This window comes from Rissa tridactyla, chromosome 2 (assembly GCF_028500815.1).
Source record: "Rissa tridactyla isolate bRisTri1 chromosome 2, bRisTri1.patW.cur.20221130, whole genome shotgun sequence".
Lineage (NCBI taxonomy): Eukaryota > Metazoa > Chordata > Aves > Charadriiformes > Laridae > Rissa > Rissa tridactyla.
In genome coordinates, this window is record NC_071467.1 from 137,915,529 (window position 1) to 137,933,988 (window position 18,460).

The following is an 18,460-nucleotide window of genomic DNA, read 5'->3' on the forward strand; positions in this document are numbered from 1 at the left end:
CCCATGCCAAATAATTTATGACTTTACTATCTTTGATTTTTTTTAATTTTTGAAATACGTTCCCTTTCCTAATTTCCTTGCTTATATTCCTACCTGCTGGTGTTAGCTGGAAGATATTTTTTTCCTAAAAGAAGCTGCTTGGATAACTTTTGGAAACTTACTACATAATATAATTTTATTTTACCATTTGGTTTTTTATTTCCTTTTTTAGGAACATGCTTATGACATATTTTGTCGTAATGCTTTGCATATTGACATGTATTTTAAGCAAGTCTGATAGACTTGAGTTGCATCCATTCTGAGCCAAAACCAATTTCATTCCAGTCATTTAATTACATTGACACATTTTTAGGTTTTTCGTATCCCCCTTTGCAAAATTTAAGATTAGCTGGTCTTTGGCATGACATCTCTGATAATATGATGTTTACTGTTGCTTGGTTGCATCAATATTTTTAGCCCAAAGTCAGAAGTTAGAAATATCTATGGAATTAATTTGAGAATTTGGATGTTGTCCTGTGTTTTCATTAGAATGGCCCTTTCTTCATTTTTGCTGCAGATCTAGACATCCTATAAAAGCACCTTGGGATATAAAGTATTTTCATGCTTGTCATACTTGACTGAATTGTGTTGGAGTACTTGAAGGGTCCATTGTTTCTTTGATTACATTTATTTGTTTGTTTAATTTCTCTCAACAATAAGTGCTTAAAACCCCTTTCTTTTTGCACATCTGTAGAGCAGGAGATCAACCTACAGCTCAGCAGTGGGATATAAAACTAATACACTCTCTGACATGTGCTTGGTGTGAGCATACATTTTTCTCTTTAGAGAAAAGCATTGTATGGTCATCTACAGTAACTAATAAAAAGCTCCTCTTTCAGTTATCTTTCTTATTGTTCTTGTCTTTTAGGAAAGACTAAAATGTTATTTACATTTTCCTTGGCTTTCTGTCACCTGGAGATAGGAGTCCTATTGTTCCTGTGTCGGTCATGAATCTTTAAATCAATTCTTAAACCTAGATTCTGGATTCTGTATATCTAGTAACACCAGAGATGTAGCAGACGTGCTGCCTACTCACACGGCTAGACACCTAGTAGCCTGTGATCAACTCTGGTAGGAAAGACCTCCTCTTTACTTGTGGAGGATTAGGAGGCGAGATTAGCTTTGAAGTGCTTGAATATAAGAAACTGAACATAACTACCTGAAACCGGACGCAACAAAGATAGCATTGTCTGAGCTTTTCTTCACAATTATTGACACATGAATGCATTTTAATCTTAACCTGCACCGGCCTTTGTTATCTCAATCTCGACCTGAAATTGCCAGCTGTGCCATCCTCTTTGGTAATTACGTAACATGGATAAATATCCACTGGGAGCTAGGACAAGAGCTCCAAAAATCTTTTTAATTGATCCGTGACTTAGACATAAACAGCCGTCTCTACACATGCATAACTAGAACATTTAACCATTTCTTCTGCCTAGAGCCTTCATACTTCTTTATGTGATCTAGTCTCTTTTCGAGAACCCCAAAATAAAAAGGCTATAGATTACTCCAAGCACATAAAAGTAGTGTGTTACCTAAGTTAGGATTATTTTGGTATCTTTCTCTTAATCATTTACATTTACTCTCCATGTCCGTTCTGTTCTGCGTAATCTGTTGACTGAAGTTTGTCGAAGTCCATATTGGGCATATGAAGAGGAGGAAAAAGGAACAACATTTCTTTCATGTAATCAAAGTGATAATATATAACTAATAGCATTTTGAAGTATTGTTGTTTGGTTGTTTTGGTTTTTTTTTTAATAAAACACTTTATTTCCTTCCACTGCATGAACTCTTGCCCTGTTTTATTGTTCCAGGAGGAATACAGTGCCCAAATAGTAGTGCTCTGCAGGAAACACGCAGCTGTAACGAACACTCTTGCACTGTGTATCATTGGCAGACCGGCCCGTGGGGACAGTGCATAGAGGATACGTCTGTCTCTGCTTTCAACTCCTCTGCCAGCTGGAACGGGGAGGCCACCTGTTCCGTGGGGATGCAGACAAGAAAGGTCATCTGTGTGAGAGTCAACGTGGGACAAGTGGGACCAAAAAAGTAAAGATCTTAAAAAATACCTTCATGATGTAAATATTTTTGGATTTTACTACTCTATATTTATATCACCTATGACTACATGCAAAGATAAAAAGACTCCCATCTTTGTGTTCTCATGGGGGACCAATTAATCTTTTAGAAATACAAAACTGAAGCTACAGAAGGATTATAAAATACATTTCTCACTATTGATTTTTATGGGTGATATTTACAGTGGTGGTTTTGCTGACAGCTGACTGACTGCAAAATCCAGTTGGCTCCTTGCAACAGAATCATAGAATCATAGAATCATCTAAGTTGGAAGGGAACCTTTAAGATCACCAAGTCCAACCATCAACCTAACTCTGACAAAACCACTACTAAACCATGTCCCTCGTGTCCATGTCCCATGGCCATCATCAAGTTGAGTCGAGATAAAATTCTTGAGGCAAGTGTGGGGTGTGCAGTGGAGCACCATTTCCAAGATCCTTGTGGTACCTCCGAGGAAGCAGTGCATTACGTGAATTAGTGCAGTTCCATGCAAAAATACTGTTTTGTGTCTAAATACAGTACAGCCCATGTAAGTGCATCTTCTCAGACGCAGACCAAGGGGAGGTCAAGAGTAGTGCGGTTCTGACAGGGCATTAGTTTGAACATTAGTTTGACAACCTTTGTAAGGGATTTTTCCCATATACGTGGGGTTTTTAAGAGATCTCTTTGGCCCAATGATTTTATTTTGCAATTTAATATATAACCAGGGTTAAATACAGATTAGCTGCTAGTAAAATACATTTGATAATATCTTCGTACAGTTTGGCAGTCCATAAATTTTCCCACTCAGGACAGATTCAGAGCTGCAAGAGCTGATAGCAGAGGTCATTTAGAAAGTTCATGAGGCAGCTATTCTCACACTAACTATTTGCATGGTGCCTGTCATTTGTTGCTTTATTCAGCGGTAGACTTATTCCTAATTTACTTTAAATGGAAATATGGGGAATAATGTCAGCACATTCAGTAATCTAAATTGTTGTGTATCTGCATTAAGTTGCTGTTCTATTCGGTCATGATACCGTTATATTTTTTATTTGGTATTCATTTTACATTAAAAAAAAAAACCTCTAATGATTTATCTTCCTTTTTAAATCTACTGTTAATGTGTCTGCTTTTGATTTGATCTTAAATTTTTGGCAGGAGGGCTCTTTATTATGTCATAAATGCGTCCTGTGAAATGAGAAAAAAAGTCTTAGTTGATCCTTCAAATTGTCACATTAAAATCACGGAATCCTTTTTAAAGAACCAGACATTTAACACGAAAACGTAAATAGGAACCTTGTTTTAAATTCCCCTTAATAAAAAGGATTACTGTGGTATGATACAGTCAATATTATTGGCCTTATCTACCTCACAAGTTACAGACTTCAGCTTGTATCTCTTCTGTTTAATTTGACCTTGAGTAAGGACTGCAAAAAAATCAATACTTCGCTTTAAGCCACATATACTAAATACAAACAATATAAAAGATAGAAATGGTGTTCTAATTGAACTAATTGCCTTGCCCAGGGATCTGAAGAGGAGCTGTAATGTTCAGTGCTCCTGAAAGATTAAGTTCTCAGTGAAACAGTGAATGTCTATAATTCAGACTTTTCTTGTATGCTTGTAATTCTGTTGTTCTTTATGAAAAAAGGCATTAGTAAGCCAATGTTCAATACTTTTCAGAAGCATTTTGAATTTTAACTTTATAGAAAATTTCGGAAAACATAGTCAATGTATGTGATTGGTGGCAAATGTGTTTTTAAAGTGTACCTGTCCATATATAATACAGCCGTGCATACATAAGACGATTTTATGAACTACATAGAAACAAGGCACAATTTTACTTAAAAATGTAGAAAGAGCTTATGGAGAGATGATGGAGATTTATGTTGCTATAGCTATATTTCATGGCCTTTCACATTGCTATTTTAGGGGAGAAAAGAGAAAGGGTAGAGATGTCATCATAAGAGGGCACCAAGAAATTGGTGCTGGTTCACAGCAATGGATCATATTCCGAGGAGTTTACATGAATTGACAGGAAAATGCAGAGACAACCAATGGAAATAAGGAACTAGCAAGTGTTATTGCTGAAGAACATGTTCCTGTAAAGCTGCAACTCAACTTTTCTTCTCCTTTCCCCCTGCTTCTCCTCCCACAGCGGCACAGGTGCAGTTCTCCACTGGCCAGAGAGACCACGTTTTCTCGGTAGTTCATTGTTAGACTTGCCTGTGCTCCCTTCAGCCTGGCAAGAAAGATGTCTCATGCAAGCCAACCTTCCCCAACTGATCCAATCCAAATATCAAACTCGTTTCTCATCTCTCTGGTCCAAGATGCCCAGCAGTCACAAGAGGAAAAGCTTGTCATAGTAACGTTTTTCCTGCTATGAGCCAAAAGCTCCAATACGTAGAAGTGATGTTTTTCTTCTGTCTTTACATTTTACTCCGACAGTCCACGTAGGGCAATAGTAATTTTGAAATTATTTTAAAGACTTGCAATACTTCTGCAAGAGTTATTGCATCATTCTGAAAACAAGTATTGCAGCACAGGGAGTTGTTTGTCCTTGATGAAAAAATAGGAACACGGAGTGGGGGAAAATGACCTGGGTTAATGAGTCCCATATGTGGCAGTCCAACAATCCCTTTTATATGCTGATCAAGCCTCTTCCGAAAACAAGCAAGGTTTTCTGTCCTTTCAGATAGTCTTTCACAGTCTCATTGATCTGGCAGTTTCAAACCTTTTTCTGGTTTCTGTCATAATCATGGCCAGCTTATACCTATTTGTTCCTGGGTGAGCAATGTTATTTGTTTTAAATGTGCCTCCTTCCAGAGTTTATGTTTCTGGTAAATTTATGAAAAGCTAAAAATGTGTTTTGCTAAGGTAAACTAAATGGCTTTTCGTCATAATCATTTGGAAACTTGAAAACAACACTGGAAAGGCAGAGTCTGGAATGGTGAGTGAGAAATCATGATTTTTTTTAGCTAAATCCCCAGGTGTAGAATGCACCGGTTTTGGCTTGCTTCCACCAGCTCTATTTAAGTTCTAACAGTTTTTCTTTCTGAGCTCAATCCTGGTGAATTCTGGGCAACTATCACTCCCCTCGTGTGCCTGCAGGCATTCAGTACCTCTCATAATTCACCAGTTCACTGCAGAATGATTGTTTATTTGATAATGCTTCTTTTTCATGTTTTTTTTAGATGCCCTGAGAGCCTCCGACCAGAAACAGTGAGGCCTTGTCTGCTTCCCTGTAGGAAGGACTGTATTGTGACTCCATTCAGTGACTGGACATTGTGTCCATCTTCATGTCAAGAAGGTAATTTTACCCATTGTGTGCTAGTAGACAGATTTTTAAGACAAAAAAAAAAAAGGGTCAGACTAGCAGTCACTTTTGGCAGAATACTTATACACATCTCTTTCTGACAGAGGACATGTAATAGCTGATAGAGCAGCTGCAAGGAGGACATAGTGGTTTTGCTGATAGAATCATTATTTTTATATATTGTCTGTAAGCATCTGTTTGTGGGGTCTTTTTTCCCATTTTGCCTGCTTTTATGTTACAAACTGCCTTTTGCATCTTCCGCTGATAAAGAGATAACTAGTCACAGAGCAGATACATAGTTGTACAAGTACAGCAACTGTGCTTGAAGAGAGAAATAGAGTTGTCCACAGGTATATAATTTTGGCAAAACTCTTTCACTTTTGCCTGTGCTGGTTTATTCTACCCTAATGAAAAGTGAAGTCAATGAAAATCAGCAGACTTTAAGTTGATATTAATGGCCTGACTTAAATACACGTTGCAATACCATGTTAATACACTTGGCAAAGCTCTTGAAAACAGTGCAGATATCCCTTGAATTTTTATTACATTGAAATCATACATGAAGTTAAAGTGATGAGTAGATTAATATTGCCCACATTTTTCTGTGTTATCTCTTTTTCTCTTTTAAGCTTAGCAGGAGGTATTTTTATAATATGTACTATTATGGACAGACTCTGTAATATCCTGAGTTCCATGGGGTGCTAATCCCCATGTAGGGACGTGGTGATTACTCACAGCTACCATATTATCAGAATGTAAGAAATTGTTACATCAAGTACACGCACTTTGAATGTTGTGGCCAATTCTTCGTGTTTTATAAAGGACAAATAGAAAGTCATTTTTGCAGTAATTCCTATTAGTGCTTAGTGCATTCTAACAAATAAACGAAGGGTTAGGAAGATTAACCTTTGAAAAAGAACAGTGAAGTGAAGTAAGACCATCGAATCTGAATCTATGAAATAGTTATTCATTATTAAATACTGTGTTATTTTACAGCAATATTAATAATTCTTTCTGAAATATTTTTGTTGGGGCAGATCATCTTGGACAAAAATGCCATCCTCTTCTGTTCTTATTCCTGTGGGTTTTAAGAAAGGTCTTGATGCAATGAATATATCTTCATGAATATTAACTCCAAACTAGCATGTATGCTGCTAAGAAACAGTATATTTGTGAACCAATACAGGCCTTTTGTCTATTCAGTGAATCGAACTCTTTTTATACTACACAACCAATGTTTATTTCATGGGTTTTACCCATTTGTGTCAGCAAGCTGGTCAGCAGCTTTGCTGGGCTGCACGTCTGTCTCGCCCCTCGTGCCAGCTCCTGGCATCTCCTGGAGCTGATTGACTTGGGAGCGGAGGGTTTCCTCTGCGTTGAAAAGCGGCCAGGTGGTGGAGAGCCACCGCCGGGATTCTCCTACTGTTTGCTCCTAATTACAATTGTTTGGCCGTGGTCCAGCACGCTTCTGTGTTCAGACAAGCTGCAGCTGCTGTAATAACCCACCCAAAGCTGAGATCAACCCGGTCAGCCGAATGTCGGTGCTGCAGCTCTCTGGGAAGAAAAAAAAAAAATAAAAAAAAAATTCCAAGATTCTTACCTAACAATATTTGTGTGTTAGGTATTGCTATGGAATTAATGTAGATTTTTGGCATTTCTCTTAATTTTCTGCCTGAACAACTGATATCTGAAGATGACTGGAATCAAAATTCCTACAGGAACTGCTTACTGTTTATCATTAATAATGAATGACCTTAATAATTAAAAACTGTAAACTGTAAATTAATTCCAGAGTGGGAAATAAAACTTCGCATTTAAATGTAAGGCATGCTCTTTTGGAAATATTTTTTGAGTATCTAGATAGTGTAACCCTAGTCCCAGGTGGGAAACGAGGGCATAGCGAGCAGAATTAAAGCCTGGCCTGGAGAGAACCAAGACTGTAAATTAAATTTGTTATATTCCTGGCTGTGGAGATAAGCAAAAGCCAAGCACATTTTCTGATTGAGTCATTTATGGAGTGGAAAAATTGTGAACTATAATAATTTCTTCCTATTAACTTATCTTTCTGGTTCTGCATGCAAATGATGAGGGCAAATTTACACTTTGAAACTGTAAAATGTAGCCGCAAACTGAGCTGGTTTAATATTTTTTTCACTTCAACTGTGTGTTCACTTCATCTGTATGTTCATTTGTACAGTATTGCTACTGTTTCTTTCTGTTTAGTTCTGCTTCGTGGCCTTTAGCTGAGATTAAAGTATTTTATCTATTAGGCTTAATTTCCTGCTTATGGACAAAGAAGCCTGTCGCTATTATAGCAATCTACTCAAATACCTGTTAAGTTAAATCTTATTTTTCCCCTAATTACTGACGTTCTTCTGTAGTAGCAGGAGAAACAAGTTCTTCTACTCTTTGCAGGAGGTGTCACAGTAAAGAAACAGTCCCGTCATCGAGTCATCATCCAGCTCCCCGCCAACGGTGGTCGGGAGTGCCCCGACTCCTTGTTCGAGGAAAAAGAATGTGAAGTTTCTCCTGTCTGCTATAGCTACAGGTACTCTAAATCAACCAAAGGCAGCTCAGACATGTTTTCTCAACTTATACTACCTCAAAAGCATGTTGAATTCCACTTATTAAGAAATATAGGACACGTACCTAAATCAAGGTTTCAGAATGGATATATAGACTCAGTTGGGCCCATAGCGAATCACTAGTTCATTTTGTTCCAGTTCCTTTGCAGAAACATTGCAACCACTGAGAAAGACTTTCCAGGACAAATCTTTCAAAATCTTCTATTTTGAAATTCTAGATGATTTAAAAAAATCTTCCTTTCTAAATTATCCAAAGCACTGAAATGCAGCCTCATCTGTTTAGGAGAGCTGAGTTCTGCTGCCACGCTGTACCATTGCAGCGTGTCCTCCATCTTTCCATCCTCAGCAGACCTGAGATAGTCCACAGATGATATATCACCTAACGTACAAAATTCTCTGTGTTGACCTAATCTTCACCAGAGAATGTTGAGGACCATTCCAACAGCTGGGGATCTCCACCATAACTGCTTAAGAAAATTTTCTGGCGATTTTATAGTATCTATCTGAGTGGCATGGGAAAGTCTAGATGTGTGAAAGATCTAGCTGTTGATACAGACAAAGTTTAGAAAATTCTGATGCAGTTGAAAGAGACCTGGGAGTCCTGGTGGACAACAGGATGACCATGAGCCAGCAATGGGACCTTGTAGCCAAGAAGGCCAATGGCATCCTGGGCTGCATCAAGAAGAGTGTGGCCGGCGTTTCAGCAAAACAAATTGAGATTAAAGAAATGTATTGCTTTCATCATCTGGTAAGAATTACCTTCGCAAATTCATTAGGAGATCACACTGTATATAACTGAAAGATATGAAAGGATGTAAAACAGCATTGGGAAGCTACCAAAAGCAGTACTCCAAATATCGGAGAAATATAGCTCGACAACCTTTTCTAGTCAATACAAGTAAGAGTTTTGTCTTTTAAAATGCTGGCTGCTCCTATCTCTTTAATATCTTCAATATCAAATTTTACCTGAGATAGTGCATGATGGTGTGCTGAGCAGAATAGTTACTAGGGAGTGGTAGCTGAGGTTATTTAAATTTCATGGTACAAACTAATACTAAAACCATTTTCTTTATATTTCCTTTAGCATCTTTCTGACCTATAGACATGCTGTAACAGATGGAGTCACACACTCAGTTTGGCTCATGCCTTAGTTTAGATACTGGCCTACAGAGGCAAGTTACAATGAAACTTGAGGTGCAAAACCATTGAGATAATTTTAAACGTGAGAGCAGTCGATGGTTTGAGCTGTGGATGTAGCATTTTTTTTTCCTCCCACTCTGAGTAATTCAAACAACTGTGGATTATTTCAGAGACGTGACAATGACCAGACTTGCCTAGATTTGTTATATTTAATGCCTAAGGTATTCTGCAGCACTAGAAGGGAACTTTGTAAAAGTTTCATAGCAGTTTATATTAATGATATAATAATTTAAGCAGCACAATATTGCATTTCTTATCAATGATTTTTGCAAGTTCTTTTTGTCTGTGTTTTATTTTGATAAGGTCTGGGCCTGTGTTCATGTTGTGTTGAATCTCTTGGTTGGCTCCACATTTGTAAGGTGCTACCAAGACCCCAGGTGCTCTGGGGTTGCCTGAGGCACCCTGACAGTCATTTAAACCCACTGTCCCAATGCTTTATGTAGCTGGGGTCCCTTTTTGCTTCTGATTTCTCTTTTTGGGATAGCGTTTGGAAGATGAAGCTTAGCAAAGGAATTTGTTTGTTGTGAAAACTTTACCCTGGTAATCGTATCATTCAAAATTTGAGAAAACTTGAAACAAAGATCCTAAGACTTTGCTCATCTGACCTCATCTTTGTCTGTAACTCCACGATTTGTTTGTGCTTCAAGCAAGGCAGAATTGCTCCATTTGTTCTTGTGTTGCAAGACGTGCCTAGGGGAGGGGACGAAAAGACCTGGGGAAGAGGAAAGAAGGAAAAGAGAAAGAAATGCACTACTACCTATATGTGACAGTATTTACCGCTAAAAGGCACGCCCAATACTGTGTGAACCTGAAATCAGCCCTGGAGTCTTTGGAGTGTATTTGGGAAACTTCAACACATCTTTGCTTCACTGAGATAGGTGAAAAAAAGAAAGGAAAGAAGGGAAAGTGAGAAAGAGAGGAGGTTTATTAGGTCGTGCTAGTATTTAGAACTCATCATTATTTAACAAGACCATGTTGTTTTTATGAGACGTTACTGTCACTTCACTAAATCCACTTTTCAAATTTTATTATGTCATTTTGTTGGCTGGTAAAATACTCTGAGCATGCTCAGATGTATATCCAGATCAAAAATTGGGTATTCAAGTCACATCATTTTTTTATTTTGTAGAGTATTCTTTTTTGAAATTTCTTTCTCACATTTTATATAAGTGTGTTAATGCTTTGTATTAATGTATAATCTCCATGTTGTGGTTTGTGTTGTTTGTGTATTTGTTAGGTAGAGTTAATGTACCTTTGTCTCTGAAAAGATATATGGTTCGCTTTCTCTTCCTTCCTCCGCCTCCTCCTTCCTCCCCTGTGTTCTTAATGGTGGCCTAATCCTAAAAGCAGCGAAAAAGTTAACAGGAAAGTGGGAAAAGTTTACGGTATTGTTACTGTTGTGAATTGGTTGTGACCAGTTAGTAATAGTAAACAATAGCTTACGGTGGTCCCTAATACTATCTAGCACTTGTGCTGCCTCGGTTTTGATTGCTACAAGTTTAGATGGATTGTTTGAAGTTGATTTCTTCCCCCCTCATTTCAGGTGGAAGACCCACAAGTGGCGTAGGTGCCAGCTAGTACCATGGTATGTGCGCCAAGACAGCCCAGGAGCACAAGAGACTTGCGGACCTGGGCTACAAGCAAGAGGTTAGACCCTTTTTTTGTGCTATTTATTCCTCAGAAATCTATAGCCGCACTGGTGTGGGAAATGCCTAAAATTTTAGTCATTATAACTTAACATCAATTTTATCTATCTTTATATGCGTCGGCAAAGGAAAATACTGAACTCTAGTATGGTAGGGTGCACCCTAACAGGTATCTGGCAATTTTTTTATTCATAACATATCAGTATTAATTTATTTTGAAGTATAGATACCACATGAGTGACTAATTTTATGGTATTGTTTGTTCAGTTTATTTCACCATCCTTACCTGAAGCAAGTTTGCAGAGGTGTTTGTGGAAAGTATGTTTTCAAAAAGAAAAAACAAAACAAACAAACAAACAAAACCCCAAAACAACGGGATGGCTGACTTTACAGGCTTCTTTTTGTGAAAAAGGTTGTATAAATTCGCCTGTGAAAATGTGACATTTTTCATGTGGTGGGGATGTGAAGACATGTTTATGGGTATATCCATTAGACCAAAAATAAGACTTTTGCTGCTTCTGTTTGTTTGAAAATTTAGAATCGGAGAACCATACAATAATTTTGAGTTGGAAGGATGCTCTGGAGGTCCCTTGGTCCAACCTTCCACGCGGATCAGGGCCAGTTTCAAAGTTAGCTTCCACACAGAGTAGAGCAGGTTGCTCAGGGCCACGTGTCAACGTGTTTGGAGTACGTCCCAGGATGGAGATCCTACAGCCTCTCTGGGTATTTGCTCCAGTGCTTGTCCAGCCTAGCGCTGCTTTTTTTTTTTTTTCTCCCTAATACCTAAGCCAAAATTTCTCTTGCTGCAATTTGTGTCTGTGTCCTCTTATCCTTTCACTATATATCTCTGAGAACAGTCTGGCACTCTCTTTTCTATCCCCTCAAATTAAGTAGTTGTATAGAGCAATGGGAGTATAAGAGATGCTGGACTTTGCATTTAGGCTGTTGAAGTTCAGTGTCAGCCCATTTCTCCAGGCTGTCAGGGTCCTCTGAATGGCAGCCCTACCCTCCAGGTAGGTATTAACTGCTCCTCTCAAACTGGTGTTGTCCCCAGACTTGCTGAGGATGCTTTCTGTACAGGTTGTTAAAAACGCTAAACAGAATTGGCCCTGGAATTAAACACTGAGGTGCAGCGCATTTAACCAGTTGCTGCTTGGACTTTAAAACCGCTGACCCTTCCAACCCAGTCATTCAGACATTTTTCCACCGTTTCCAGTTGATAACAAATAATTTTAGCGTCCCTATCCAGCCTTACTGTCACCTGTCTTCATACAGAGTTTTATGGATTAAATAGAACTGTGTATGTGTGACTGTTACAAGTACAGTCAGGAGAAAGTTTTTTAGGTGCATTAAATAAATTCAGTATGAAAATAATTGCGGTTCCTGCTTACGGTGTTACAGTAATTGAATTGCTTTGAACTATTAGTCAACCTTGAATTCCAAGAAGGTTTTTTTTTCTTTTGTCTTTCTGAGTGCAAGCTTCTATACATTAAAACAATATTGGCTCAGCAGATTGTGGAATTCCTGAGCAAGGACACTGCTAACTGCAGAAGCGAAATGTTCTGGTCATTAACTTCCTTGCAGTATTAGAGGAGGTTATGGCATACTTTAAAAAGTCACAGAGTAAATATTAAGCTAGTAACTCCTACCACTTACTCAGAAAGCGTTACAGGAGGTCAATTTAGGGCTTACCACAAAATGAAACCTGATGGTATTGCCTGCGAACACAAAGGCTCTGTCTGTGGTGATTCTTTTGAAGGTCTGTCACTAATGCTGTCTATTTCTAGCCACTCTGGAGGATACATTCAGATTACAGACTGAGAAAATAAGATTTCTGTCTTTGACAGTAGGAGTTCAGACAGTATAAAATGTTGTCTTCTGTACTTGCACGGTAGTACCTAAATCTCTTGACTTTGCCTCAAAGTCAGTTAATAAAGAAAAATAGCAAACTGTACTGCATGCAAATTGTTTCTTATTATTCTTGTGCTTCATGAAACTTTCCTTTTTTTAAGCTGTAATTTCAGTCATGTGTGGTACACACACACATGCAGAGTAACACATTATTTTGGAGTAACTGGGCATACAGTTTTCAAATCTGGTAAAATAGATGGGCAGAATTTCCCTCTGATACTACACAGAGTTTGATCTTGCAAAAGATGATGTATTCGAGCAGTAGCCTTGTTCCTACAAGCAGATATAATGGAAGTAGCTCTCTGGTGTAATGTGGTCAAGTGGCAGGATGAGCAATTGTTAATTAAGAACGCTGGGAGCAGCTAAGCCTGAAGAAGTGGGTGGTTTTGGCAGAATTCTGTAAAGGTTTATGAGATCAACGGTTACAAAGGGAGACTTTTGTTTGCTCTTGCTTTTTATTAAGTCTATCCAACGTAAATATTTTATTGTAGAACTCACAGAGGACGTTATTTAAATTGGATAACTGTTGTGGTTTAGGCACAAGATTATTTATGCCTCATTCCAAGTATCTATATATGAATCTAAATATTTTCTAGCCTGTTGCAGTGGTGAAAGTTACAGGCATGAAAGAGTCTTTTTTGGCCCAATATTTTGCCCATTAATGCAAATTATGTGAATTAACATAAAATGTAAGTTTCAAGCACAGGTATATTATGTATCATGTTGCAGTGTTTTAATACCTGACAGTGCATTGAATATATCTTTTACTTTTGTGCTCAGTGTTGTAAACTGATATTCTGTAGGACATAAATAAACTAGTACAGCTTTTCTTTTGTTTGAGAAAAGTAAAATATTTTCTGTTTTCTTGAACACTTTTACAATAAATATGACTTGGAAATAAAAGTTGAATTTTTGCACAAAAGTAACTTTCACTTTGGAAAACTTACTTCTGCAATTCTAGAGATTATTGGTTGAAGTTTTAATTACTTTGCACCTCAGAAAATTGCATTTTGAACACCGATAGTGTGTTTTATTTGTTGTATATATGTTATCTCCTACATGGGGCATTAACATACTCCTTTTCCACTCTTACATTTCAAATTCTGACATGAAAATAGCCACGTGTGAATTTTCAGTGGTGCATTATTTTGTTTGGTCGCCTGCACAACAGTTGATTTCATGCAAGGTCCTCACCGAAAGGAGGCTGACCAGAAAGTAAGCATCTGGCTGGCTGAGCTCTACCCTGGACAATATTAGCAAGATTTCACCAGTTTCTGAAGGAAGACTCTGGAAGAGGGTTTGTCCCTTCCCCTGCTAATTCTTGGCTCCCTCCTGCATACTTGGCTTGTCATAAATAAAGTTTCTACAGGCTGCGGAAAACTTTGCGTGACAACATGTTATTAAAAGTTCTGTACCGTAAATCATTTATTTAAAGATTATTTTGTGATGTAGATACAGAAAAGACTGAGCTATATTGTGCAAGTCCTTTTAACCACCCCAAAATCAGGAAATGCTCAATACTGAAATCTGAAACCCATGTGGTATTACAATCTGATACTGCATTTATAATGTCATACTGGACTAAAGATACTTTGAACAGATCATTTAACTGTTTGTTGGTGATTTCTGTACAAATGTTTACCATACTCTGAAAACGTAAACATAGCAGCATGTCTTTTTCAATTGAAAATGAGTTAACTCTCAAATTTCTGTGCTCATGAATGCAGAAATCACACATTCATTCATCTGTTTGTCCTAATTTAGTTTTGATGACAAAGCGAAACGATCGTCTTATAGGAGTAATCTCAGCCTTTTAGTTTCCTGTGGATTGTCGTTTCGTTTTGTGTCGATAGTCAGCAGAGCAAGTAATTGCATTCTTGTATGTGAGAATAGTTATCTGTTACTCTTTTTCAGTGTTGCCAACGCTATTAGTTTGTCCCATTTCTGATCTGATTGCCTACGCACACGGTAACACGTAATGTATCAGCAAACGTGTTAAGTAAGATAGATAGAATAGGAATGTACATGGGGAAAAGGCACATCTGACTGTGCATTCATTAGTGGTTTATTTTGAACAAAATAGTCTGTACTGTTCATATTTCAGTTAGAAGACAATTAAATCTGAAGGAAAAACCAGAAGTTAGGTGTCTGATCTTAAGAGTCTATGAGTAACGAAAGCATATGCATGCCTTTCTTTCTATCACAGCTTTACTATTTACATTTTCATTCTTTAGCTTTTTAATCACATTGGCCTTCTCTGGCAGAAGAGAGACTTGGGTGAATCATAAAGTTTAGAGTTGTGATTCATTGTTAAAGACAGCTCTGTTTCTAGCTGTCTTGTATAATGAAGGTTTTGTTACAAATCGTGTCAGTTTAAATGACACAAAATTAGAACTTGGGTGAATGCAGAGGGAAGAGAATAAAAGAGATTGGTGTTGTTTTGGTTTTTGTTTTAAGAACAGATTTTTTAAAGAAAAAAGCTTGCTAATTATTCATGCAAATGATGGACAGATGTTTATATCTAAATCTAAGCACAGTAACATAGCATTTAATACCCAAGCAGCAAATTCATTGTTGTAGTCATGAACCTTATTTGGGCAAGGCAGATAGTCATGACTTATCTTGAATTTCCATGATGAATGAAAATATACAGTCATATCACTATTAAAATGCCTTTTAACAGTGGATAAGCAGGGGACAAATGTATCATAGAATTGCAGTAACAAGACTTCTGTCTCCTGTTCGAAACCCTCAAGAGAGGATATTATGGGTGCATCAGCGAGGAGTTTGAAACTTCCTTTTTGACCCTATCCAATAGGAAAAAGAAATGTAGAGAAAAGCCATATTTTACCACCACAGCATTTATGTTATGTTTATTTTGATAAGCTGTTTCTCAATTAACAAGACTAAATTGACCAGATGTCTTGATGAGTCACCTGAAACCCAGAAGGGAAAGGCACAGGCTGTTAGCAAATACAAAATACCAAAAAAAAAAACCAAACCCAAAACTAGAACAAAAGAGTAAATGCTTGACAAAACCAGGCTAGTAGTATTTGATGGAGATGTGGACTATAATACTCACTGTGAGAGGAACCTGCTCCAGCTAGGGTGTGCTGAGATACTACTTTGTATTCTTAAGGTTGACATTTATGAGCACATAGATAACTTGAAAATAGTGGTCTGCTCAGTGAGATAAATTAATGTATAAAGTCTGAAATTGTGAACAACTTAGGCAGGTTTGTGTTATGTTAGGCAGGTATGTGCTATGTTATGCTCATATCAAATCTGTGTCAGTAAACCTCAGCTCCAGAGACTTCTGAAAGAATTTAGAAATACAGTTCAAATCCCTTTAGAATTGTATAGGAAAGCCTAGGAAACTTACTTACTAAAAAGGCTTGTTTTGCCAGTAGCTTCTGGCTTAAATCTGCACATTTAAGTAGGGCTTGTTGGACTGCATCCCAGTGCTAGTGAAGAGGACATGTAGCAGCTGAGAAGCTCGAGTGCCCAAACTGCAATAGCCTAATCACATCATGATGTATATGGATGGATGCACATGGTAAGGGCTATCCCAGTGACCGAAAAGAGATTTGCAAAAGGATGCACAGCCTGCAGTCCTTGCCACCATAAATCTTCCTCAGAGTTTTGTAGGAGGAATGGGATGAAAATTGTGAAATCTGTCAGCACGTTCTGTAATAGCAAGAGGAAGGTTATTTATAAACTTTAAGCAGAAACTTGAGTAACCTGGCTGTCAGAGGAAATATCTGAATAGCTGTACTTGATGTCACTGGGAATTGGCCATTATTAAAGAGCTGATCCCGAGCTCTCGCTATTTTTCATTCGCAGGGTGTATGTAGCGTTATTTGAAAGACAGTGAGGCGGGGGAATTGGAGGAAGCTTCCCAGGATGGCCGTGAGCACACGAGGCGGCCTTGCAGGCTTGTCTGTGCCGCGGGGAGGCTCGGAGGCAGAACCGGTGTTCAGAAGCCCTTTCCTCTCGCTGTGGCTAAGCAGGGAGAGCAGCCTCCCTCTCTGGGCATCGCTTATGGGGGAGGGGGGATTTGCTCTTGGGGGGGTTTCGTGCCCTCATTTGAAAGCACGAGAAAGGAGATAAAATCATAAAGAAGTGCTACTCCTTCATGGAGGTACAACTACTATTGCCTAGTTCATATTTTAGTCACTGCATTGGTTAATGGCCAGCTTCAGGTTTTGTACTGAAGTAAGAATTTGGACAACAGTGCTCAAGAGCAGTATTTACATGAGAAATTATTTTTTTATTAACAAAACAAGAGCGAGAATCTCCATACAACTTTATTCAGCAGAAACACATTGTTACTCTCTTTGGCACATAAAGAACACTCAGGCTTGTATTTTCATGATATTATTGGTGCGTGCTCCTGCTTAAGATACTTCATGTTAGAAACATTTCATGCATTCTGTGTCCCACAGAGAAAGAAATAAACATAGATGAAACCACAGCCTAGGCAGCATTGATAGAAGGTGTAAGAAACGTTAGTGTGCTGAAATAATTCTTGCCTTCCTAGAAATGAATTAGAATATTTTTGTTGTTAAAAATACTTAACAATTGAAAAAACGGTGTCACAAATGTGCTGTAAAACAAAGGCCGTAGAGCACATTCATTTATAAAATGATTCTTAGGCATCGGGGACACTGAATCTCACATCTCAGTGAAATCTTCATGAAGTATACAAATGATAGTAGCACTGGCAAGGTTTTTGTATAAACCCACACATAACAAGTCTTGTTAAGATACAGTCTTGGTGTTTCATTATGCCAACAACAAATATATTAGCCTGTAGTCCCCTGTGGCTTGGTAGAAACAATGTTGTCAGATAAAGTTTTAATTACACCAAAGTCCCTTGTTTAGAAAATTTAGATTGCCATTTATTTCACACCTTTCTTCTGGGAGATAATAATTGTTAAATACCGAAACAATTTTGTAAGTGAACGGGTTCCATGTTAAATTTGATTTTTCTGTTAGCCGTACTCCTGCTTTATGTTTTCATGTAACAATAGCTTGGGCTTAATTTGGTAACAGAAGAACCATGCTCTTTCCACTTACTGCTGATGTCTGTCGTAAATATAACATGGTTGTATAGGTTAAACAGTTAGTCTGGCACTGCATGGTTTTATAGTACTTGAAGACACTTCTCTGTATAGTGAGTTAATCATCGATCTCCGTGACTTTTTCAGAATGTAATTAAATTACCATGGGTTTGACCAGAGAGGCAGTGATGAGTTTCCCCAAATTAGGTTGTGAGTGGAAAAAGTAACTCCACTAACAGTAAGAGCATTTCAGATGTCAAGTCCGTCATTTACCTGGCCAAAACAATGTATTAATGGAATGTATGCAGTTGTCAAAATCCCTGCTTTAAGTAATGGAAAAATACCCACTCTTCAACAGTCATAAGGAGTATAAAGCTTTCAGATTGATACTTGAACCCGTAGAATAACATTCGGAAAGTGGAATATAGAGCGAATCATCCAGGTCTTGTCAACTATAAGTAACATGAATAGTTATGGACAGGCACTGTGAAAATTAAGATTCAGGAACTGATGTAGCATGCCAAGCTGTCCTCTAATTTGTGTTGTTATTAAGGTGAAATATTTAGGTCTCAAGAATGAAGAGTTTTCCTGCTTTGATTGCTACAGTACAACTGACAGTTAATCTGGAAAAAACCC

The 18,460-nt window shown here is 37.9% G+C and overlaps 1 protein-coding gene across 1 annotated transcript in view; it reads left to right on the top strand.

Annotated features, from left to right (window-relative positions):
• THSD7A (thrombospondin type 1 domain containing 7A) overlaps window positions 1–18,460 on the top strand; it is a 294,355-nt gene that overhangs the window by 223,210 nt on the left and 52,685 nt on the right. The window contains exons 10-13 of the mRNA XM_054191500.1: window positions 1,857–2,091; window positions 5,298–5,413; window positions 7,835–7,967; window positions 10,748–10,851. Of these exons, the coding sequence (XP_054047475.1) occupies window positions 1,857–2,091; window positions 5,298–5,413; window positions 7,835–7,967; window positions 10,748–10,851 (588 nt within the window). The remainder of the gene's footprint in view (window positions 1–1,856; window positions 2,092–5,297; window positions 5,414–7,834; window positions 7,968–10,747; window positions 10,852–18,460) is intronic.